Below are 25,354 nucleotides of genomic sequence, written 5' to 3'. Positions count from 1 at the left end.
TAGAAACTTAGATCAAAAGGATAAATATCCCAGGGCAATACTGAAATAAGGGCAATGTAAAGATTTTATTATTAGCACAACGGCTCCTCGATGCTTCTAGGTTTTAACTGGTTAAAGTTTTACATGTTTATGTTTTGGTTTTCATGTCCTGTTTATTCATTGTAAGTCTGTTACTTTGCGTGACTGTCTTTGTCAGGTCAGTGGCACTAACCTGTTTAAATATGGGTTAAATAAAATAAAAAACTTTCACACATTTACAAACCGAATGGGAAATGAATCCATTATAACCATGTATATTAATTTCAAAGCCACTCGAGTCCATTAAAAAAAAAAAAAAAAATGTAATTTAACCTTTTAGAACTGTGTAACATGTATTTTAAGACGTCAACGCGGTTCCTAAATAACGACAAACTAATACAAAGACAAACTCACCAACTGTGGCAGCAAGAGACCAAGTAACTCTTGTGTTTTACAAGGTAAAATTACTGTTTTTGTCAATGGAGTCTGAGACGAGAACATAGATCAATACAAAGGCTTCAGTTCCCCGTCAGAATAAAATGTCAAAGGACAAGTGCAACAATATTCCGGCTATAGCATCTGTGCTAGTATTTCTCCCCGTGTCTCAAAAACGTGGCGTTACACATTTTCTATGGATAAGAACCTCATAAAACATCAACAAACCCCTGTGTGGTAAGAACCTCAAACTGATCTGTGCATGTTGGGAACAGAAATTTACAGGCGCATCAAACAACAAAGTTGTGTTTTTTGGAGCAGCTCCAAGATTAAATCCGGGCAGAACTCAACTGATGTCACGTATGATTCCATCTATGCTGTAAAACCACATGTGACAACGTGTGTAGCGACGGCTGCAGGAGTCACATGTGCTTGTGCGTTTGTGCCAAGGGGTTAGTGTGAAGCCCAGTTATTCAACACTGCAGTATTTGTACTCACTAGCAAGAACACACACACCCATCTCATGTTCAAACCAACATCCTTGTTTGAGGATTGTACTGAATCCTGTAGTCCTGTGTGTGTGTGCGTGTGTGTGTGTGTGTGCGTGTGTGTGCACAAGGCTCTTAAACCACTCCGTGTAATCGCTACGGGCGACGACCGTGCCGCAGTTGTGAAGCCGAGGTCAGAGGTCGCTCAGGGAAACTGTAATGAAGATCCAGTGTGACTCAAGTGTGTGGCGAAGCCAACTCATCCCCACGGCTCCATGGAGATTACACCACAGAGGCAGACTCACCGAGATTTGCATTCATTTCCCCAGTGGAGCAACAACCCCAGATAAAATTCACATGCTGCTGCTGAGCAATCATGTACGCCTAACTCCTCTTCTACATGTGTGACACACCACTATGAAACGTGCCGTCGCTTCCTTCTTTCTAGATGCCATTTCCTTCGCATTATTATTTCTCCCCACTTGTTGCTAATTTGGATTTGAAGCAGACATCTAGGTGACCTGAAGCTCTGAATTACGTCCAGCACCGTGCTGCCCTCTCCACGTCCAACGTCCCCCCCCGTCACCTCTCTGCAGGTGTAGGTTTTCCCCTCATCTGAGAGAAAGCGAATGAATAAGGGAGAGACCTGAACCTCCTCCTAATTACACCGGTGACGCAGGACGGAGAGAGACAGGCAGCGAGAAAAGAGGGAGGATTACACCGAACGTCCATTTGCTAGAAGAGGATCACAGCTCCTGTGTGTCTGTGTGTGTGTGTGTGCGTGTGTTTGTGTACAGCCGTCTACCCTGGTGCAGTGACACTGCAGCACTCACTAATTCATTCAATCTCCTTATTTGTTGGTGCGAGAGTGTGGTAGAGGAAGACAGGAAAGAGAGGGCCGGAGGGTAATTACTGGCACTTCCTGCTGCTCTCTAATTGGCCATCTGCTTTGCCATGGGGCGGGCCCACAGCCATCTTACATCAGCTGAGGAGGAGGAGGATGGAGAGGACCAGACGCACACGCACACACACACACACACACACCTCTCTCCGCCACACAAAGCTGACAATCTGACTGAAAGCCTGAGGATTCAGTTCAATCTGTTTCAGACAAGTTTACATCCAAACTGTTAAGACTGGGGAATAGTGACAAAATCAAATGGAGACTGTCAGCACAGATCATGTAACCGCACTATTGGGGATGAAGTGCGATATTTTCACTACCGCCTGCCCCTTAACAGAATTGGTTATCATACAGTAGTTTTTAAATTTGACACTGTTTCAGGTGCAAATATCAAATGGCACTTTGTTCATTAGTCAAAGTGAGAAACATTAAAAAAAAGAAATAAATCTCAAACAAGGTTGATTCTTTTTAAGGTGAGAGTCAACGAAAAAAAATACAATGCTGCATAAAATTATCTAAACCATTTAACAAAAGATTTCCCCTACGACATGTTCAGCGTAACCTACTTTTATTACTATCGCAGAGTCACAAAAGAAGTGTGCTCGATCGCGCAACAAACGCATGTGACCGACGTCTCAACACGTCACTGGAGGCTCCAAAAAGTTCAAGCCGGTCGCGGCTTAAAATCTCGTCCATCTCCGCTAATGTGAACACAGAATAAAAGCGGCATTCACACTGGACTCGCAGAGACGTGGGAGCAAGAAACGATCTAATATTAATGAAATGTATTGAGTTGTGGCAATGACAGGTGAAAAACCTTTGAACTAGCGACAGATGGGAGCGACTGGTGGCGCTGAAAGAAAAGTGGTGCAAGTGTCACCATAGACGAACTCTGTGTGATTACATTAACATAAACATCTGGAGGTGGGAAACATACAAGAGGGTTATATAGGTAACCACAACCTGAAACATCCACTAGCATCCAAGTATCAGCTACAAACCCATGGACGATGGACATAGCGTTTTATATGTGGATGGAGCTATTGAATCTAAAAGCTAAAAACTCATTTCGTAGTCCACTAATTCCAGAGTTGTTGCTAATTGGGATACTGGGACATAAGCAGACTAATTCCCTAAAACGTGCGGCAGTAGCTCGTCCACTAACCAAAATGTCGGTGGTTCGATCCACCCTGTCCCTGGTCTTTCTGTTGTGTCACTGGGAAAGACACTTAGTGTTTACCCCACTGGTGTATCATTTCCGTCAGTATGTTGCTATACGAGGTAGTTTACCACCACCAGGGTTCTGACTGTGTGAGCAAATGAATGATGCATTCAATGTTACAGCGTCTTTGTGTATTTAGGAAGGCGCTATATAAAGCCGATGTGTTATTATTTATTATTAAAACTCTTACTGGAAAACAACTGAACAAAAGACCAATTAGAGGTGACGTTTAATCTGCACTATGATTGATACAGTTTTTCCCCCAATGTCGTGTAAAATGCTTTTACTCCCACTCAAAAGATTTTTTTTGGTATAATCCGTCTCTTCACGTCAGAGCTCGATTTTCAGCAGCGCTATGTAAATACACAAGTAAAGGCCACTGCGGTCGCAATTTAAACCACTAAAAAGGACGTCATCCGTCTTGCAGAAAGATATTTTGGTGAGATGGTCATGAACTCGATTAGTTTACAGTCATTTTGAACAAATTCGTGCCATTGCCAGGACCCAAACGAGGACTAATCATCCGACTAGACTGTCGTTTTCTTTCACGTTATTATTTAGTCCGACAAAACTGCTCATGTTGCCTGTTTGTGCTTTCAGTCAACTGGGTTTAAATGACTGAATGGAAGTTTAGAACATCACTGTATGGTGCCCTCTTAAAATACCAATGTTTAGGGTTCATTAGCGACCCAATAACCCCTGCAATCAACTACGCACTTCTCAGAAAACACTGCATAAGGAGTTATTAATATTATTATTATTATTATTATTATTATTATGTGAGAATAAGATCATTTAACCTACGATGAACTGTACAGCCATTTCTCAGTCAGTTTTTCCACAGAGCCGTCAACCTACATGGGAAGAAAATCGTCCTATTCTTAAACCAACCAACAAAACTATGATTGATCTCCCGAACACACAGGACTATTTTAATTGGGAACTAGGCTGGACTCAAGAGGAGTAATAGCAGAAGGGGTTTGCTGTTAACAATAATAAAGATAATCGTAAAAATAATAATAATAATAAGAGACTTTGGCTACAGGAGACGAACAATGAACCAACTAGGTCAAATTTGGGAAAATTGCTGACCAGTAAGTACAATTTGTAAAGTAGCAAAACTGGGACAATTATACAGCCCCAGGACACAAACTGTGGGAGACTTTAAAAAATAAAAATGATAACAAAAAGTATTAAAGGTAGTGCATTAAAGTGGACGGACTCTGTCGATCGGTCACATACACAGCGGTGCAGCAGACAATGCCTCAGCCATCCACTTTCAAGAGTCACTTCAATCAGTCCCAACACCATAAAACACCGACATTAAACCAACACCGAGCTCTTTGTGCTGCCATGATGCAGCCGTTCAAGTGTCTGTATAGTAGACTACAATTTATAATTTACTACATAACATGCATTTTTATTCTCTAAATTGTTTTTGGTTTTTAGTGGTTTTAGTCTTTCCAAACAAGCCAATATTTTAAATATTATTTAAATATTAATTTAATATTTTAAATTAAATACACCTGTTTCTTCAGGGTATGTGCCTATAGTGGTTCCTCCCACCGAGTGGCATCTATCCCAAACTTCTTGTAGACAGGACTCTCACACACAGTCAACTATCTACATCCATCCCAGACACTTCCCTAACTTCCTCCCTTCCCTTCCTTCTTTGGTTTCCTTCCTTCCTTCTTTGGTTTCCTTCCACCTCCTCAGATTACTGCAGTGTTTACCAGAGCTTTGAGAGACTTACCCACCAGGCCACGCGTGAGGTCACACTTGCCCCATCGGGCTAAAAAAAACCCACCCAAATCCTACCGGGCAAGCTGCCTGCTCACGCACCGGCCGCCTGGTGTGGACGCTGTGTTTTTGTTTGCGTGTAGGTGCGCGTTGCGTCAGCAGGGCGGCCCACCGCAATTCTTCTCCTGGCACTAAATTATCCTCCTTCGGCCTCGCTGTATCATGTCTCCTTCTCTGTCTCAGTTCACCTTGATTCCCCGGTGTGGAGTGTCACCGAGCTCCTTGCAAGACTATACTGTGTAAAAATCTCCCCCTGTCCTGGCCTGCTTTCTTCTCCCCCTGGCAAACACGCACATATACACAGGCCTAACATTGTGCTCGCTGCCTCTGCAAAGAGCCAACACTTTTCTGCTGAGTCCTCACTTTTCCTCGGTGGGACATTAATACTGGAAGCTGCCCCTATGTGGACACTTGATGGCAGGGATAGAACAATAGCGGCATTACAACACACTAACACAAAACAGACACGCTCTATTAGCGCGACTCCCTGCTCTCGCCGTCTGTCTTCCACAGACGCACGAATGCCATCAGACACAGACAACAACAGGGCAAACGGAGAGGCGCCTATGGAATCCGTGGGGTCTTAGTGGTTGATGAGATACATTTAGCATAAGTGGATTAGCCTCAATACAAACCAATCCCCCTTCGCAGAAAGACAAGAGAAAGGCAATGAGGGAGAGAGGCTGGCCGAGAACGAGAGGTGCAGCGGTAATGAGAGAGCGCAGGAAAAAGGAGAACAAAGGAAACCAGGTGTGTGTGAATGCCAAGAAGGAGGACGCAGGTCTAATTTGCAAGAAACAAAAAAAAAAAAAAAGGAGAAAGCAATTAAGTATCTCCGTCCGAAGCCAGAGGAGGTCCTGACACAATGACACAGGCTGACGTCGTCATTACGACACAGCGCGGCACACCAGGCGAATACACGTGGGTGCGGATCTCTGCAGGGAGGCACATAAGCAAAGCCGGGCAAATTGCATTCAGGTGTGGACCGAACGTGCAGGCACCGAAGGCAACAACGCGTCACATCCGGGCGTTTCTTCTCCTTCTTCTCTGAAAATAATCCAATGGCTTCGTAGAATATGGGATAAATTATGTCCACAGTGGTTGACTAATCGCACCACGGAGGAGCAGTGTTTTACGATAAGAAATTCCCAACAGGCGCCACATGCACAGTTTCCAATAAAGCGACGTGACGACATGTGCAGCGAGAGGAACCAGGAGGGATTTTTGCGATACAACACCATAGTGGTTATGATTTCAATATTTCTGGTGCGCCATGACAAGGGAAATCTACAAAACTGCTTCATGGAAATTTGAATTCACAAGATTTGTGCACCAATAAGATGGGGTGGCTTGATTTGTTGAACTTTGCTTAAGTACGTAGCTTGAAAAAAAACAAAACAAATACACTTATCTGAGTGATTTTTATCTATGAACGGCTTCTCAAAAGAATTTCCAGCAACATTAATATTCATCACAAACACACACATCTGTTTGAATAGCGTGATGCTACCGTACCTCTTGCAGACAGCTTCTTAGTGTTGATGATTTTTGCAGCATATTCCTGTCCTGATGACTTCTTCACACACCTACGCACCACTGAAAAAGCTCCCCTAAGAAGAAAGAGCACAAGCACAACCAAAAATCAGTTCCATTTCACAGGCTCTCTCTCTCACACACACAAACACACACACACACAAACACACACAATGACACAAAGAGTGACATTTGAAACTGCGTCCACACATGTGGCAGTGGTTTGTTTGTGTATGGTAACAATCCGATGCTCTTTCACACACATACACAGTATTTTTTATTTTTTTTTTTACAGTGATTGTTACCACAGCATCAGTGTGTGCAACCAGAAAAGCTGGGCAGTACTATAATGGGAGGCTGATATCTTTGATATGCGTATAATATAATGCCCCAAATGAAATTAGATTACATTCGACTTTATTGTCATTACACGTGTACGAAGCAACGAAATGCACTTCAGCATTTAACCAGAAGTGCAACAAGCAGTAAGTGCATGTAGCATAAATAGTGCGGTATAAACTGATTGGCTTTACAGCATATGGACAACATTTACAGTTTAGAACCATATATACAGGTGAGTGAGCACGATATACACGATGACTGATCGACTGAGGCGCTATGAACATATTATACAGACGGATTTGTGCGTTGACGGTAACAGAATACAAACAGGAACTACAACATAATTTACACTATAGGAATTTGGCAGATGATAATAAATTAGCCAGGTATACTCCTCACACATCAATAGCCTACATATAATAGAATAAAAGGAGTAATCCACAACAAGACTACTCCTGAGGAGGTTCATGTTGGTTTAAATGCATGCTCCTCAAGCTGTTCTGGTGATTGCACACTTTTCAGTATTAACACAAAAGTAATCATATTTAATTTTTTTTTGCACGTCTGCAGTTTCTCGCCCTCCACAGTTTTCCAGAAAAGGGAAAGCTGGTCCTTCCACTCCTCCCTGTGATATATGGAGGGGCCGCTACTTTCTGCTGCACTCTTACTTTCAATTATTTACCAGTAAATGAGAGGTGACAGGTGACACGAGCGCGAGCCAGTGCCTTTTGACGGTAATAACCTGTGACGGAGCAAAATGCATTAACGAACGCGGTGCAGAAAACATAAGCCGAGGTAAAGTGGTCGGTTCCACGGGAGGAGGATCGTGGAGAGGAAGTCGGGAGCCGCTGTGGAGGACGTGTAGGTGTGTGCAAAGGCCCCTGGCTGTGCAATCAGCGCCATCGATTACTGTCAATTATTAGGGACAGAGTGGAAATGGCATCTGGGAATTAAGGCCAGTGTATCTTTATTGGGCCGGTGTCGCCCAAGAGAAGCAGGGGAGAGGAGGAGGAGGAGGAGAAAAAAAAAAAAAAAAAAAAAAATCAGCTTCGCCGGCCAAGAACAACAGATGCTGCAGCTGCTGAACCAGAGGAGGAGGTGGTCCGGTTTTCTTGTCGTCATCAAATACCGAGAAAACTCGTCACACGTTAAATTGCCAGCGATGGACGATTACCTCAGAGTAACCATAACGCATAAATTCACTGATAACATGACGGCGGGGACAGCCGGCGTGCGGGAGCGCATAGGTATTACAGTGCAAACATTAGGCGGCCGATAACTTCCTCATTAAAATGATACAGGGTGGCGTTACTCAACACGGTTACACAAATCATCCGCAGCTGTTCGGTGGAAAGAGGGGGGGAGAAAAAGAAAAAGAAAAAGAAAAAGAAAAAAGTGGTCGGCCTAGTTAGCTAGAGACCAGAGCACAGCGTATGAGGTCCTCTCAGACCCCGGTGAAATGTCACCAGGGTCTCTGAGAAAACACCGGCTAGAAAACGCGGAAGGGTTAAAGGAGGCTTAATGCGCCATTAGCCCTCCGTGCTGTTTATTCATCGCCAACAGAAAGACAGAAAAAAAAAGGATGCTAAAGCGTGCTAACCGTGCGCGTTTATCAATATCGGCATGGTAGCTCGGAGGCTAAGTGGCTGCAGGAGTTGCTAACTAGCTCATAGGGTGTTTAGCATGGCTGCACCGCGACAATATCAGACTCCAGACAACACGTACTGACACCACTGTCCAACCCCCCAAAAACGCCACTAGTCTCCGGGCTACTCTCCGGGCTACATATCGCATGCTAGCTGGATAACCAGACATAATGTGAGGCGAGGTTGTTGCGGGGGTGGGGGACAAAAAAAAAAAAAACGACAAGACAAACACGATGCAACGCTGCTGCTGCTGCTTACTTCCCGAGCTCCTCGTACAGCTGGTACTCGTCGGTGAACCGGGTGGAAGTAGCGGTGGTTGCCATGCTTGGAGCCGTGTGTGGAAGGAGGGGGAGCCCGGAGCCTTGGGGGTAAGACGGCGGCGGCGGCGGCTGGCTCTCGTACAGAGGGGGGGGGGATCCGAGAGGAGGGTAGCCTAGCCTCCGACACTGGAGCACCTTTCTGACAGACTGAAGAGGAGAGAGGCGAGCAGAGACGGAAAGGGAGGGGCTGGCAAGAGGAGGAGGAGGAGGAGGAGGAGTGGTGATGATGATGATGGTGTGTGTCTGTGTGTGTGGTAAACGGGAGGAATCCTCGCGAGAATAGGCTTGTGCTAGGGGTGGGCGATACTGCAAAAATGTGGTATCGATCCGATACCAAATAAATACAGAGCCATTATTGCCGATGCCGATACTTTTCACTTACAAAAGCAGCTGTTTAGATTCGTCGTCATTTGTTAAGTCAATGCATCATTAATATCCAAATTTGAATGGTTTTTATTTTTTTTTAAATAATAATAAAAAAAAAATTCATGATTATGGTTCAAAAAAAAAAAAAACTACAGGACAAAAAATGATACTTTTTATTAACGACCAGGTCAAAAATATTGCAAGACCAACAATATCCATATTTATAAACACATATATAATTAAATATGCTATATAACATACTAAATAATAACAATAAATTCAGGGTTTGGGTCTACAGCTGTGAAATAACACTAAACGGGGGGAGAGAAACGGTGTTTGCACGGGATTTGCGTACTGAACCTGATAAGCAAAACTGAAGTATCGATTCCATCGCAAAAGTATCGATCCAATGGCATACGTATCGATCCGGTGCCGATACCAACGCAGTGTCGATACTATCGATACTTTGGATTGTTCCGCCCACCACTAGCTTGTGCAGCATGAGACCAGGGCCTTCAGTTCAATGAAGTCATTTAGTGAATGTGAGGAGATTAATTACTTTAGACCAAATAAATAATCTATTATAAGAGGCTGTAGATCACAAAAATGAGAAGACACATTGTTAATGGTGCAGATAAGGAAAGCAAAAAAATTAAAAAAAAAATCGGCTCCAGTTCCTGCCTACTCTCATATCTGACATATATTGCAGGGAAGAAGATCCCAGCAGCATTTTACTGCACTGGCTGGGATACACCCAACCCTGGGTCACACCTCACTGCAGCAGAGGCAAACTGTGACACACACACACACACGCAAACACACACACACAGACACACACTCACTCCTGGGATCAATATTGATTAATGCAGGTCTTGCTCTCAACACAGAAGGTCCTTCCGAACCACCGATTTTGCCTTCTGAGAGCTTGTATGTGGACAGGAGAGACAGGGACAGGTAGCGGGAATGGCGTGACGGCTGTATCGGGTTTCCACTGACGAGCGTGCACCTATGTTTTTTTTCCACAGTGTGTGAGGGCTGTTAGCTTGGCGGTGCTAAAAGATGGTGTCACACAGATCCAGAGTGGCAGGACAGCAAACTCACACCGTCGGAGAACAAAATAGTGATTTCACTTGAAAATCTCCGTGCGTGGTTGTCAGCGTGGGAACACAAAACCAAAAACAGGGAAAAGTTCAAATATTACGAGGCCGTATCTGCATGTGCAGCCTGCTGATGGAGAGCAGGGAAACGAGGCCAGCATGCGTGCATGGTGTGTGTGTGTGTGTGTGTGTGTGTTTGTGTGATATGTGGAAGACAAATGAGTGCTGCAACGTAGGCTACTGGCCCGCTCCTGCCCTCCTTTTGCTACACGCTAACCCTGCTGCCTCTCCTCCTCTTCCTCCACCTCCTCAGCCTCCACAGGAGTTATATAATGTTGAACTCCTCAGCCTTTGTTATCTCACACCAACCACACACTACGCCTTGCCCGCTCCGCGAGAGACAGAGGAGTGAGGAAAAAAGAAAGTAAAGATGATTTCAGAGGAGTGAAGAAAGATTTAAGATCTAGTATTTCATTGTGTCTGTCGCCACATTAATTTTGAGAGATGTGGCGATCCTACGCCAATCAAGTGTAACGATATGACCTCCTGTCTAATATTGTGCAGGTCCTCGTCAAAACACTGACCCACTGAGGCATGAACCCCACTAGACCGCTGAAGGTTTGCTGTGGTATCTGGCACCGAGCCGTTAAAAGCAGAGCCTTATAAATTGCGAAGTAGGGCCTCCATAGATTGGACTTGCTTGTCCGGCACATCCCACAGATGCTCTGCTGAATTGAGATCTGTCAAATCTGGATTGGGAATTGGGTTTCTGTAATAGGGGGGTACTTGGTCTGCTGCAGTGCTAAGGTACATAAGGTGCCATCTATCTATGGTTGCTCATGACCCTGTCACCACTTCTTTTCCAGTTTGGCCTGATAGTTACCAGGAAATGCCACCACAGTAGCTCTGCCTTTATTCATTGTATGCACGATATAACAAAATTGCAAGATACCCACCACAGCGGTGCTTTTAAGAAAAGTAAAAATACAAACTCCACAACATGCACACCCAAACAAAACAATCCCATTCGCAGACAAAATAAGGTGATAACAAATATTAAATAAACTCCACAATAAGATTACAGGCTTTCCTTAGTGGGTCTCTAGCTGCAGAAAATGTATTGCATCAAGTTATTTTTGGAGCCCGTGGAGCCAAAATATCTCAACTGTGTTCAAAGCTGCGTTTGTCTCCAGCTTCAGTGGCTGCCATACATTTAAGGCATGACTTTTCCTTTGTTGTGAGTAATGAGGTGAACACGCCATCTGTTACATCATCACAACTGAGAGAGGGTGGACGGGGCCAAGAGCTGAGTCATGACACTCCCATTCTCCAGCGCTTCAGAGAACTCATCTGACTGGAGGGGAGGGGGAAGCGAATGACTAACGCTCGCTCTTCCTTCGGCAGATACTGTCGTGACGCCCCGGAGCAATAAGCCTCTGACCCTCTTCCCCACTGCTCGGGGAGTTGTGAGCTGTGTTATGCTGCACCCGTGTGTCAGTTTGTGTTGTTGCATTAAGTCACAGTCACCAGCACGAATTGACCATTATATTCGTTGTTCAAAGTTTTCACTCTCCTCTTTTTAAGGGAGTTACTTTAACGTCATCTAAATCCTCAAGCTGATAAAAATAATGAAAACAAATATCAGAGCATGGGTCCACCATTATTCACAAACAGTCAAGTATCTTTAGTGCTATTGTCAGTGACATAGTTTCACATCTGTGCTACTATTTAACACTACATGGAATAATGGATCTTTTTGATTCATTACCAATCCCTCATGTGTTATGCATCACTCAGTGGTGTCTTTGTTGAAATCCTGATATGTTCCTTATAAAATACATCCAAAAAAACATTTGTAATAATAAGACTCGAACTTTGACTTAGGGTCAGGGTTTAAAGTATAAAACTGTTGTTTTGTGTGTTTCCTCATTACACACGGTTGCCAGTAAGGTTGGTATCAAATTAGAGTTGTAAATGGGTGGCGATAATGTGATGCAGTTGCATGTAGCGTTGAAAGGTCGCCACACATCACGAAGACAAACAACCAGCACTCGTACAAGGAAACAAGAACAACAGCTGCTCACATCAGAAGAATCGTAAAGATTTTTGGCAAAAGAAGAAAGGTGAGTTGCTATATATGAACTACAATTAATCAGATTCGGAATAATCAACACTAGTTAGCACCAATTCAACAGATTTTAAACATCTTATTTTATGTCAGTAGTTCTGTGGATTTTCACTGCAGTTAGACGAGGGCTTTTCTTGTCTTGTTCAGCCCTTACTTTAGTTATTTTAGTTTATATTCAGGCTAATCTCATGTATTATCAGCGGGGATAGAACACACTGAGAAAACCGTGTTTACTGAAGAAAAGTCACAAAAATTCAAGTTACAGTAATGTGTCAATGCACTTCACTTGTAGTAAAACCAAAACCAAAATGTAGTAAAAACATAACTTGGACTCTGCTCCCACCGTGTGTTCAACAGGCACATTTACAGCGTGCAGGAGCAATATATATGTAAAGCCTCATTATTTCCATAAAACCATATTTATACATACAGTATTAACGTACTGCAGTTAGATCACTCTGTGAAACAAAGAGAATTACTTTATGGTTCATAGATCACTTTATGCACCATAAATTAATTCCCTTTCTTTTTTGTCTTTTCACAGTCTGTTAACAGCTCTGAAGACCTTGATCAGCTGATATATCTGTTTTAGCTGACAATCAAATCAATTGCAAACAATGTCTGCATTTGATCCGGTTGAAAAAGTATTAAAAGAACACCTGGATGAGCTTAGTCAAGATGAGCTGAAGACATTTCAGTGGCACCTGACTGTCAGATACCAAGCCATCCCAAAGTCCCAGCTGGAGAACGCTACCAGAGAACAAACTGTGGACAAGATGGTGCAGACCTATGGAGAAGAACCAGCTGTGGAGATAACAGTTGACGTTTTCTCTAGGATCAACCGTAATGACCTCCAAGTAAAATTAACTCAAGGTAAAATATTTCCATTTTTTCGATGGCAATTTTTTACGTTGTGACATGTATGTTGCATGTTTTGATTTTTGAAGTTAAATAATGGAAGTTAGGAGTTTAATTTCTTCATTTTTCAGTGGCAGCTTCACGTGGGGAGCAGCAGTCTACTGAGAGACAGACACAGAGAAATGAAGAGTCAGATTTCTCTTGTGCAGTTTGCTTTCATATTTACACTGAGCCTGTGATGCTGCAGTGTGGCCACAGCTTCTGTATGGGTTGTCTACAAATGCAAAGGGAGAAAATGCGGGAGAACAACTGCCCATTGTGTCGGAAACAAATCCGTGAACTTGATCCTCCAATTAATTTAGTTCTGAAAAATTTATGTGAAAACCATCGAAACAAAAGTCAGACTGATCCATCGGGAGGACACGGGTTACAGTCACACCAGGTGAGTATTAGTAACTATGGGATTGATCAACTGTGACTCTTTAATTGAATGGACTAAAACCGTATACGTCCATCTTCCAAGAACATCAAAGAGAAGAAGGAAGCTTTTGAAAAAGTCAAACAGTTTTGTGATTCATCAATTGAAAACATTAAGGTTTGTCATCATCAATTTATTTCGGTCAAATCTTTAACTTATTAAGAAATGAAGACATGATCAGTTCTCACTTCAATGTAACCCACAGAGTCAGAGCTGTGACACAGAGAAGAAGATTAAGGAGGACTTCAACAAGCTTCATCTGTTCCTCAGAGAAGAGGAAGAAGCCAGAATAAAGAAACTAAAAGAAGAAGAGACCAAGAAGATTCAAATGATTGAGTTGATGACAGATCTCAGCAGAGATACGTTCTTACTCTCTGACACTGTGAAGGAGATGGAAGACTTAGGAGCTGACAGCTCATTCATACAGGTAGATCAGAAACATTCATGCATTTCATGCAAATAATGCAAGGTCTTCTAACAAAGTTTTTGTTTTACTTGCAGACTTTTAAAACTCAAATGGAAAGGTTGGTATTGTCTATCTTCTGTTTTTCAACAATTGTTCCTTCTACCTGAACTGGCTGTAAAGACATTGTTACTCTGAGAAAAGAGCAGCTTAACTTTAGCAATAACCTTAACGAAAAGCTCATTATTTTAGGAAACATTACAACCACAGGATAGTTAGCTTAGCTTAGAATAAAGATTTAACCTAGCTCATAAAATCAAACAGGCAAACAACTCTTTTTTTTTTATATTGCATCTGAGCTAGAAAGTGATCTCTTCACAGCCTTCACAGACACCCTGAATGGTCACAGTGGCCAGTAACTGTTTCAGTGTACACATGACATGTGATCATCGCTTTAACACACACTTTGAAAATGTGAATCTGCTCCAGAGCTCAGAACGCACTGCCAGACCCAAAGCTGCTTCCTCAGCCACTGATCGATGTTTCCAAACATGTGAAAAACCTCCAGTTTAGAGTCTGGTGGAAGATGATGAGAATTGTCCAACCTGGTGAGTTTTAGGGTGAAAAGGATCTGAACCGACTTTGTTTCTGGTCACAAAATCCATTGTTCATTATTCATTCATTATTGTATTTTTGTTTGATCCGTAGTTCCGTTCAGTGTTGCGTACTCTACTGCATCTTCATGGTTGCATCTGTTGAACAACTATGTTCAAAGGAAAAGACCCGCAAACCCTCATATCTTAGAGTCCTCCACTGCATCTTCATCACTTCATCGTCCTCTGGTCACTGATCAGGACAAGCATCCTAGAAGTCGTGATGATGATGGAGAGGCCTGCTAGAATCCTACAACATGTTATCGACTCGGTGCAGAGTTATGATCCTCCTGATGATGAACCGCTTTGATACTACAGCAGTTATTATAATTTGACCTTTATTCACTAATTGTATACTTGCTTTTTTATTTAGTTTGTAAATGTTTGATTTAAATTATTTTTAAGGGGTTTCACTTGATTCAGTTAAATCTTTATTCTTTAAATGTTTTTTGTTTTTGGCCATAAGTCGACAAGTTGTACTCACAGAACTTTTTATAATTGCAGATGTAACAGCCATTGACCTAATTGTATGTGAAACCTTGATTTCTCGCTTGTAACAGTTACATTATAGAAATACTGTTTAGGTTTGATACTGTATAATGCCTCATTTCTATTCTTACAATAAATCAAATCAAAACATGCTGAAGTTATTTTAACTGTTCGAAAACTGCTGCAATAATTAGTCTTAAAACTAGAATTTGACCTCAAGGTCAGGACACCCTTGAGCCTTCGTTCTGTTATTGTGTATTTCCCAACAAAGTTAATCTTCCCTCCTCTATACAAACTGCTGTTATGATATTATTATTGGATCGGGGCAAATGGGCGTGGATAATATCAGGCAGCATACAGCCCTCTCCACTAGAGGTCAGATGAATGCAGTGCTCAATCGTTACTAACCTTCATACATAAGTGAAATCAAATGAGGAAGTAATAAGGATCGGAGCAAAACTCCTCAAAGCAAAAGATACTTGTGATTATTTTGTGTTGAAGAACAAAGGTGAGCAGCAAATGATGTCACTGAAGAATTAGAATCATTTAGCATAGCCTGATTAGCACTAACTAGCACTACTTCAGTAGCTTTAAAGCAGCTTTCCGGAGCTGTTCAGTAAACACGTGTCTTATTCAGTCCATATTTTATTTGTTTTGATTTGTATTCAGGTTTAATTCATCTATTGTCAGCTGAGGTGTGAGACATTGGAAACTAACCATGCTGGATTACAGTATATTAAAAAAAAAAAAAAAAACTGTGGGAGAACATGTTTGCATCTTGAGAGAGACTATAAATGAATTTATTGTGATAATATTTATTGTGATGGTGGAGGCTTCTTCCTGTTCCCTCCAATGAGATCAGGTTCTTGCATTTCTCCCTTTAAGACTATAGGTTAAGGTGTGAACATATACAAAAAAAGAGACCTTAATTAAATTTAATCAGGGCATTCAAGTACTGTAAATAAATTAAAACCAAAAGTGCATCACTTGAATTTTGCGCAATGTGCTCAATAGGCACATCTGCAGCACACAGGAAGTGAACCAGAAGTGTGAAAAATCTTTTATGTGTTATGTGTTTGGTTTTATATTATTACTGAGAATGTTTAAAAATATGATTCCCAATTAAAGTTTCCAACCACAGAACTTTACTTCTGTTTTAGCTGAACGCTACAATGTCTGCATCTCAGCGAGTTGAAAAATTTTTGAAAGAATACCTGGATGAGCTCAGTCAAGATGAGTTAAAAATATTTCAGTGGTACTTGGGCCTGAATGTCAAGAAGGGATCCCAAGTCATCCCAAAGTCCAAGTTGGAGAATGCGACCAGAGAGCAAACCGTGGACAAGCTGGTGCAGACCTACGGAGAAGATGGAGCTGTGGAGATAACAGTTGACATTTTCTTTAGGATGGAACGTAATGACCTCGCAGTGAACTTAACTCAAGGTAAAGTGACCTAGTATTTTTTGCATATTGTACTTTTAATTTTCGTGTTAATGTTGCCTAAGTTAATTAGATGGAATTAATTGAGTTTTATTTCTTAATTTTCAGTCAGAGCAGCTTCACGTGTGAAGGAGCAGTTCTATGAGTTGCTGTCCTCCGCTATGAGGCAGACACAGACACATGAAGAGTCGGTTTTCTCTCAGGACCTGTCTTGTTCAGTTTGCTTACTTGTTTACACTGAGCCTGTGGTGCTGCAGTGTGGCCACAGCTTCTGTATGGGCTGCGTGCAAAACCACAGGAAGAAAATCTCTCACAAATGCCCACTGTGTCAGAAAGACATCCATGACCCTGACCCTCCAATTAATTTAACTCTGAAGAAACTGGTTGAAGGCTATAGAGAGAGAAATCGGGCTGTTCCATCAGGAGGATCCACAAATGTCAGGCCAGAGTCTTACCAAGTGAGTGTGCTGAACTGATGTAAATAATCTTACTAAGCTAATGTCCTAAACATTAGGATGGATTAAATTTAAATGAGGTCAAGACAGGTTTGGTACAACCGACTTTTCGTCTTGTGCCACCACGCAGCCATTTGCATGCCTGTCACAAAGACCTACAATACATTTGTTTATTTTCCTTCTTTTAATCACATGCCATTTACCCCTTCAAATTTTCAAATTTGGTTAATGACTAACTACTTTGAAATCTAATGTTGTTCCCATCAGTGTTGGCTTTACTTTACTATAAGTATTTATGCTATAATAATAATGTAATACTAAACAGGGATGGCAATCATGGAAAACCTCATGTTACCACTGGTGATGGAGCAGATACTATTTTCTAGACATGTTTTCAGTGTTTTCATATTTTCAAGACAGATTTATATTTCAGGCATCTTCCAAGAACAACAAAGAACAGCAGGAAGCTTTTGAAAAAATCAAACAGTTTTGTGAGTCATCAATTGAAAACATTAAGGTTCGTCATCATCAATTTATTTCAGTCAAATCTTTAACTCATTAAGAAATGAAGACATGACCAGTTCTCACTTCAATGTAACCCACAGAGTCAGAGCTGTGACACAGAGAAGATGATTAAGGAGGACTTCAACAAGCTTCATCTCTTCCTCAGAGAAGAGGAAGAAGCCAGAATAAAGAAACTAAAAGAAGAAGAGACCCAGAAGATTCGAATTGTGCAGCTGATGATGACAGATCTTAGCAGAGACACGTTCTCACTCTCTGACACTGTGAAGGACATGGAAGACTTAGGAGCTGACAGCTCATTCATACAGGTAGATCAGAAAACTGAGGAAGGGTCATTTCATACAAAATAATGCAAATACTTCTAATAAAATTCTTGTTTTATTTGCAGACTTTTAAAACTCAAATGGAAAGGTTGGTATTATCTATCTTCTATTTTTCAAGTGTACCTTCCATCAACTGAGTTAATTGTCACAACAACTGTTCCTTCTATCCACACTTGTTGTAAGATGTTGTTGCTCTGAGAAAAGAGCAGTTTAACCTTAGCCCTAACCTTAAAGAAAAGCTCACTATTTTAGGAAATACTGCAACCACAGATCAGTTAGGTTAGCTTAGCATAAAGAACCCTTTACAGACACCCTGAATGATTATAGTGACTAGTAACACATGACATGTGATCATTCATCCTCAAAAATGTGAATTTGCTCCAGAGCTCCGAACGTACTGCCAGACCCAAAGCTGCTTCCCCAGTCACTTATAGATACTTCAAAACATGTGGAAAACCTCCAGTTTGGAGTCTGGGAGAAGATGAAGAGCATCATCAAACCTGGTGAGTTTTGGGGTGAACTGACTTTGTTTCTGGTACTAACAGTGACTAGCAGAGCGTTTTTCTTGTCTTTTGTCTAATCCACAGTCCCTGTGATTCTGGAGACCAACAATGCATCTTCATCACTTCCTTTGGTCAACAGTCAGAACATGTGTGCTGCCAAGCCTGAACACAACATCGGTATTGGGAAATATTATGGATTCTACGACGATTATGAAGATTATTATGACAATTATAATGATTTTCGTGGCTATGATGACGACCTGTGAGTCAAAAGCTTGTCTCACAATCCTGACTAGCTAGACAGCTTATTTTAGTTACTGTCCGTCCGCACGTCCATCCATTCTTGTGCTGAATATCTCGGGAACACCTTGAGGGAATTTCTTCAAATTTAGGGTTTGGTGTTCACAAACCATACTGTTGGTCAACAAATCATATCAGCAATCAGTCATAGGTCAAATTTACAACCAAGAATAAAATTATCCAAATGTGGTTGTGTGTTATTTTATATTACAACACACTGAGTCATTTTTTTTGTTGAAAAAAGACCATTCTACCAAGTATTTCTGTCTATGTATCATTTTCTAATAAAGAAACTCAAATAAAACATTCTACTGGTGAAGTTCATTCAAAAAGACTAAAATGTGTGTGTGCAGACAATATCCATCACTTCCTGTTTTCTTCATCATTCAGGAAGTAAAGTTCTGCTTCTTAGCTGCTGCCGTCAGTGTAAAATACAGACGGCGTAGCTGAAACTCCTTTTTGTCATTCAGTCTGTCAGTCAGCCTGGTGTCTGGGCTGTTTCAGCCTTGTATTCGGAGGAATGTTGTTATTATATGACTGATACATATGCTGTGACGACGAAGACCAGTGAAGAGGAGACACAACTGACAGAAATTCTGTGAAGATGAAAGCAGTGTTAAGAAAATGGAGCCCGAGACTGATGCACATATAAAAAATGTTTCTCAAGGTGAGGATGACATTTATCTTCTTTGGGGCAAAGAGCTGGCTCTAAAACTCTATTTTTGCTGAGCACTGTGTTTTCTGTCTGAGCCAGCTCATTCGATTCAAGCGATGGTTCAGCATTTTCAGCCCAGCTACACTGCTCAGAGCGGCGGCAGTGTGGTCGCTCCTTCCTTCATTGGGTCTAATGTTGAAGGCAACATTAATATCAACATCATCTCAACGGGCCAAGGTAGATATATTAAATGAAGAGGGGGTGAGTGAAAGTTGGATTGGGGCTCTTCTGATATTTCTCTTTGTTCCCAGGCTGTATTGTTTCAACAGATGTACTGAACAATAACAACACAGACGGCAGTGATGCTCTGCAGCCTCAACGTGAGTACTTTTTACTTCATAGCATGTAGGAATTTGAGACATAGACACAACAACTTCATTGCTCAAAGTAATAGTTGAATGCACTTTCTCCTTCAGTCACTAAGATTACAGAATGTCAGCAGAAACTGAAAGCTACTCTGAAGAGGAAGTTCAGTTATTTACTTGAGGCGATATCGGCAGACGCAAACAAAGTTGCTCTCAATAAAATCTACACAGAACTTTACATCACTGAGGGTGGAAGTGGCCAAGTCAATAATGAACATGAGGTGAGACAAATGGAGACGACACCCTGGGTTCATGTGTCCAAAGAGAAATCAATCCACTGTAAGGACCTGTTTGCTCCTCTACCTGGACGAGAAAGCCATGTAAGGACTGTGATCACGAGAGGATTCGCTGGCATCGGAAAAACAGTTTCTGCCAATAAATTCACTCTCGACTGGGCAGAGGACAAAGCAAATACAAATCTAGACTTTGTATTTCCTCTGGCTTTCCGAGATCTGAATTTGATGACAAAGAAAACCTTAAGCCTAGTGAAGCTAATCTCTATATTTTTCCCAGATATAAATGAAACAGACATCTTTACTAATGATAAAAACAAAATGCTCTTCATCCTGGACGGCCTGGACGAGAGTCGCCTTTCTTTGGACTTCAACAAAAGTGAAATAATGTCAGATGTGACGCAGCCAAGCACAATTGCCGTGCTTCTGGCCAACCTCATCAGGGGAAGACTGCTTCCTTTGGCTCTCGTTTGGATTACGTCACGGCCGGCGGCATTCGGTCAGATCCCTGTGGAATATGTTGATCTTGTGACCGAGGTGCGGGGGTTCAACAATCCGCAAAAAGACGAATATTTCAGAAGGAAAATTAGTGATGAGAGCTTAGCAAACCGTGTGATCGCACATGTAAAATCCTGCAGGAGCCTTCACATCATGTGCCACATACCAGTCTTCTGCGGGATGGCTGCAAAAATTCTTGAAAAGAAGTTGGCACAAGAAGACAGTAATGACACGCCGAAGACTCTGACTCAGATGTACATACACTTCTTGTCCTTGCATGAGGAGAACATGAAGCACAGGCAACCAGGAAGACGAGAGTCAAATGCAGACTCCGTGAGAACGGACCTCCTTTCTTTAGGTAAACTGGCTTTCAAAGAGCTGGAGAAGCGCCAGCTGATCTTCTATGAGAGGGACCTCATAATGAATGGTATAAATGCCACACAGGCATCTATGTTTTCAGGAGTCTACACGCAGATCTTCAATGAGGAGTTGACACCGTGTAAGGAGAAGATGTTCTCCTTTGTGCATCTGACCGTTCAGGAATTCTTTGCAGCGTTGTATGTCTTCCTCAGTTTCCACAACAACAACGACAACGTCCTGGTAAAGAAGTCATCTGCCACACGACGTTTCCTATTTAGAGAATCGTCAGAGCTCATCCTCTACAAAGAAGCAGTAGAAAAGGCTTTACGGTGTGAAGAGGGACATTTTGACATCTTTCTGCGCTTCCTTTTGGGCCTGTCTATGGAGTGCGATCAGACTTCGTTGACACATCTAATGACCAACAACAGAACGCACCAAAGGACCAGACCTGAGATAATCAAACACATAAAGGAGAGGATCAGGGACACTACGTCCATCGACAGGTGTCTCAATCTCTTTCACTGCTTGAATGAGCTGAACGACCACTCGCTGGTGGAGGAGATTCAGATTTACCTGAGCTCAGGCAGCCTGAACAAAGCCAGCCTTTCGCCTGCCCAGTGGAACACTCTGGTTTTTGTGTTGCTGACTTCAGAAGAAGAGTTGAGGGTGTTTGAACTGAGCAACTACATCAAGTCAGAGGAGGGTCTTTGGAGGCTGCTGCCTGTTGTGAAAAGGGCCCACGTGGCAAAGTAAGTCATTCATCGTGACTATTTATGACTTAGAAGAATTTCAATGGCGTGTGTTTTCTAACAAATTAGATATTAGATTACAGAAAAACCAAAGTATGTCACAGGTAATAAGGCTCATCAATAGTTTAACACTGACTGAGCTAATAAGAACATTTTTGAGAATGTGACCAGCTTTGTTGGGTGTGTGTGGGTCAGATAAAGTTAGCATCTAGTAAAACAGAGATTTTTTTTTGGAATTTAATAACTTGAAATGTGTTGCCAATGCTGTGAACTCAGCTTGTTTCTGGGGGTGCTGTGGCCACACAATTGGTCCCAACTCAGTCAAATGTTTCATCTCAAGTATCAATTGCCCTTTCTTATGTCGAGGACTGAGAGGAAATATATTTTAAACACACATGTGTGTTTGCATAGGTTCCATTTCTCATATTCTAAACAGCAGTGACAATATTTAACAGATGTGTAGTTTTAAAATGACTGTATGGTATTATTGACCTATCCTGTGCTGCCTCTCCTGCCGCAGTCTAAACGCATGTAAGCTCACTGTGACCTGCTGTCCAATGCTGGCGAATTGTATCACTTCATCACAAATTAGAGTACTGGACTTGAGTGACAACAACCTAACAGATGCAGGACTAATGAAGCTCTCTGATGGTCTGAAGAACAGCACACTGGAGACACTAAGGTCAAACTCTAACACTGTTCATTTTTGCCACATGAAGTTGTAAGTTGTAATATTTACTTTACTGTTCTATTTTCCAGACTGAGGAGCTGCAACCTAACAGAGCACAGCTCTGATAGTCTTCAATCAATCATCAGCTCTGCCTCTTGCATGCTGAAAGTACTGGATCTCCACGACAACGACTTTCAGGATGAAGGAGTCAAAAAGTTCTCTGTTGGACTGGGGAGTCCTCACTGTAAACTGGAAGTACTCGAGTAAGTATCCAGAGCTCAATTCAACATGCAAACTCAGTTGTCATTATTGTAGATGAAATATACTGTATATGACTGGTGTCTTTTCTTGAAGCTTGTCCCTGTGCAGAGTGACTGAGGAGGGCTGCACTTTCCTGGCATCTGCTTTGAACTCATCCCGTCTGCGAAAACTCGACCTGAGCTACAATCATCCAGGAAACTCAGGTCTAAAGCTACTCACTGCTCTACTAGAGGACCCAAAATGCAGTCTGGAGAAACTCAGGTAGTAATAAAGTTGACTTGAGACCGGCTGATAAATCTTGTCATAGATTTGGTGGTATCACCTTCAGTGTCAGTCAATGAGTAACAAAAAGTTGCGTGACTCTAGATTGTCAGGACTGGGGACAATTTGGTTTAATAATCTGATCTGATCTGATCTGAGACATTGGTGTGTTTCCAGGTCTTGGGGAGTTCTTCTGTATATGCGTAAAAGTTGTATAAAGACTTTTGTACTTTCAGAAGAATTCACTTGAGACCAATTTTTACATATTATGTCTCCAACTTTACCAGTCGGGATTATCGTAGATTGGTGCCAAAAAAAATGTAATAAAACATACAGCTTTATTTAAATGTTTTTTTTTTGGCTGGGAAAAAAAAGTATACGTCCTCTGTTTTCTTTTAGCGTGGAGCAATGCGGTGAATCCAGGATTCAGCCAGGTCCAAAGAAATGTGAGCCATCAACCTGTTGACTATTTCCTTCTAAACATGTAAAACTAACTGACATTTAACACTAACTCACACTCTTAATCTGGTTCATCAGATACCGACAAACTCACCCTGGACCCAGACACAGCACATAGAGATCTTTCTCTGTCCGAGGGAAACAGGAAAGCAAGGCGTTGGACCAAGCAGCCATATCCCGATCACCCGGAAAGGTGTGACTACTGGACACAGGTGTTGTGTAAGGAGGGACAGACAGGACGTTGCTACTGGGAGACGGAGTGGAGCGGTAGAGCCCTCATAGGGGTAGCCTACAGAAAGATGTGCAGGAAAGGAGACGGTCATGAGTGCTGGTTAGGCCGGAATGAATCCTCCTGGGGCTTGAATTGCAACAAAGACGGCTACAGGATCTTGCACGGAGGCACGAACACAGCTCTAACCACTACACACACCTCCAATAAAATAGGAGTCTACCTGGATTGGTCAGCAGGGACACTGTCCTTCTACAGAGTCTCCCATGATGCACTGGTCCCCCTCCACACCTTCAACACCACATTCACTGAGCCTGTGTACCCCGGGTTTCATCTAGGCTGGGTGGACTCTACAGTGTATTTGTGCTAAGTGTACTTTGTAGAAGTCACTCTTTGGGACCTCTGCTCCACTACAATGCTGTATTTCTGAGCCTTATTTTATATACTTACATTTGAAACTATCAGCATATAATTTTGTTTTATAATAATGCAAAATATACATAAATCTTTTGAACAAGGATTGTCTAAAGTCAGATGTGTAGGGATGATAACGGTCCACCACTTTGGGTAGGAATCAGCATTTGATGAATAATCCCTTAACAGTTTATATTATGCTCCCTGGACCATAAAAATGTGATCTTGACTGTCTTTTTTTAATAGTTATGCTTGTTACTGACAAGGATGGTGCCCACCTCCAGTTTTAACTTAACTTTGTATGTGGTGTTAAATTATAACACACATTTTAATATCAAGGAAAGGCCCAGCCGAATTAGTGGTGACTCATAGATTGTAGATCTTTTACTGATGTAAATAAAACTAACAGTACCAATTTGAAAAGACAATCATCTTTGGTAAAATGAAAAACAAAAGTAAAAGCACAAATCTTGAATGAATAAACGTAATAATTAAAAAAAAAAAAAAAAAAGTCTAAAAAGTGCTGTTTATAGGCATATTTCACTCTGGTACTATATGGTATAATTGGACTTAAGTACAGTAAAGACGAAATGGCTTTCGGTTTTTTTGCTGATTTCAGCTAGCAAAGGACATGCTAGCAAAGATTTAGAGTTTTATGTTTTGTGTGTACGTGTGTTTGTTTTTTTTAAGTAGTCAAGATTTGGAATGTATTGACTATTTGTTTCATTCATTATAGCAAAATAGTCCTTATCTCCGTTACAGTAACGTTAGCTACAAGCTAAAGGTAATTAGTGGGGCAGTTGAAAACAAAAGTAACATATATTCAATAAATACAATTAAAAGTAAACTTATAATAAAAAAATACTCATAATAGGACCGTATTACAGTATAATAAAAGTTACTCATAACAGGACTTAATAACAGTACTTACCGTAACGCTGGAAAGTCCTGTACACATGATGCTAACTGTAAGTCATGAAGAGACCGCTGCTAGGCAACCGTTGGCAATAGAAACCACCGAGGCTAAAAGTTAGCAAGCTAACAACTTGGTAGCCTCATGTTGGAAACTTAAAATAAGAGGACTCAACAGTATTTTAGTCATACACATTATAAAACCAATATATACACGATTACGATACTATAAGTAAAGACTTAATTTAATTTAACTTAACTTAAATTTACTATGCTGCAAACTAGTTAACTAGTTAGCATTTAGCCCAGGTTATAGCTAGTCTGCAGCCCTCCACACATGCAAGGATATAGATTATTACACTTCATTTACCGTATTTAAATACGGCCGAGATAAGGACTGGGTGGCAGGACTTATCACACTCATTACATTATGATACAAAGGTCTTTGACACGTTTGTATGGCCGAGATAGGCCTGGTGGAATATTTATTTCTTTAATTGCAAATAAG

General features: G+C 41.6%; 3 protein-coding genes across 35 annotated transcripts in view; 2 read left to right on the top strand and 1 right to left on the bottom strand.

The window, feature by feature from the left end:
• LOC125022605 (calcium/calmodulin-dependent protein kinase type II subunit gamma-like) overlaps nt 1-8,865 on the bottom strand; it is a 36,272-nt gene extending 27,407 nt beyond the window's left edge. For 11 of the 32 annotated variants that reach the window (XM_047609390.1, XM_047609394.1, XM_047609392.1 and 8 more), the window contains exons 1-2: nt 8,647-8,864; nt 6,383-6,477 (exon numbers count right to left, since the gene is read on the bottom strand). In XM_047609390.1, coding sequence (XP_047465346.1) covers nt 6,383-6,477; nt 8,647-8,711 — 160 coding nt within the window. In that variant the 5' untranslated portion in view covers nt 8,712-8,864. Of the gene's footprint in view, nt 1-6,382; nt 6,478-8,646 lie in introns of all 32 variants that reach the window. The other 21 variants (XM_047609398.1, XM_047609408.1, XM_047609400.1 and 18 more) reach the window with 7 other exon arrangements.
• A 3,303-nt stretch (nt 8,866-12,168) lies between these two features.
• LOC125021983 (E3 ubiquitin-protein ligase TRIM35-like) lies at nt 12,169-19,042 on the top strand. 2 transcript variants are annotated; one of them, XM_047608211.1, is made up of 8 exons: nt 12,169-12,294; nt 12,844-13,172; nt 13,289-13,599; nt 13,681-13,752; nt 17,678-17,902; nt 17,983-18,005; nt 18,302-18,420; nt 18,505-19,042. In XM_047608211.1, exons 2-8 carry the CDS (start codon nt 12,917-12,919, stop codon nt 18,684-18,686), a joined length of 1,188 nt encoding a protein of 395 aa, XP_047464167.1. In that variant the 5' UTR covers nt 12,169-12,294; nt 12,844-12,916; the 3' UTR covers nt 18,687-19,042. The 2 variants fall into 2 exon arrangements, with proteins under 2 accessions (XP_047464167.1, XP_047464166.1); XM_047608210.1 differs by lacking the exons at nt 17,678-17,902; nt 17,983-18,005; nt 18,302-18,420; nt 18,505-19,042 and adding exons at nt 13,841-14,062; nt 14,137-14,159; nt 14,528-14,646; nt 14,747-15,134.
• A 104-nt stretch (nt 19,043-19,146) lies between these two features.
• LOC125021982 (NLR family CARD domain-containing protein 3-like) lies at nt 19,147-24,439 on the top strand. Its single transcript, XM_047608209.1, has 9 exons — nt 19,147-19,387; nt 19,475-19,612; nt 19,687-19,755; nt 19,852-21,640; nt 22,161-22,322; nt 22,400-22,573; nt 22,665-22,832; nt 23,232-23,278; nt 23,370-24,439. The coding sequence occupies exons 1-9, from the start codon at nt 19,345-19,347 to the stop codon at nt 23,888-23,890; spliced, it is 3,111 nt and encodes a 1,036-aa protein (XP_047464165.1). The 5' UTR covers nt 19,147-19,344; the 3' UTR covers nt 23,891-24,439.
• The last annotated feature ends 915 nt before the right edge of the window (nt 24,440-25,354 follow it).

This window comes from Mugil cephalus, chromosome 16 (assembly GCF_022458985.1).
Source record: "Mugil cephalus isolate CIBA_MC_2020 chromosome 16, CIBA_Mcephalus_1.1, whole genome shotgun sequence".
NCBI classification, from domain to species: domain Eukaryota; kingdom Metazoa; phylum Chordata; class Actinopteri; order Mugiliformes; family Mugilidae; genus Mugil; species Mugil cephalus.
The sequence above is the reverse complement of the archived record's forward strand: the minus strand, read 5'-3'. Positions and strand labels throughout refer to the sequence as shown.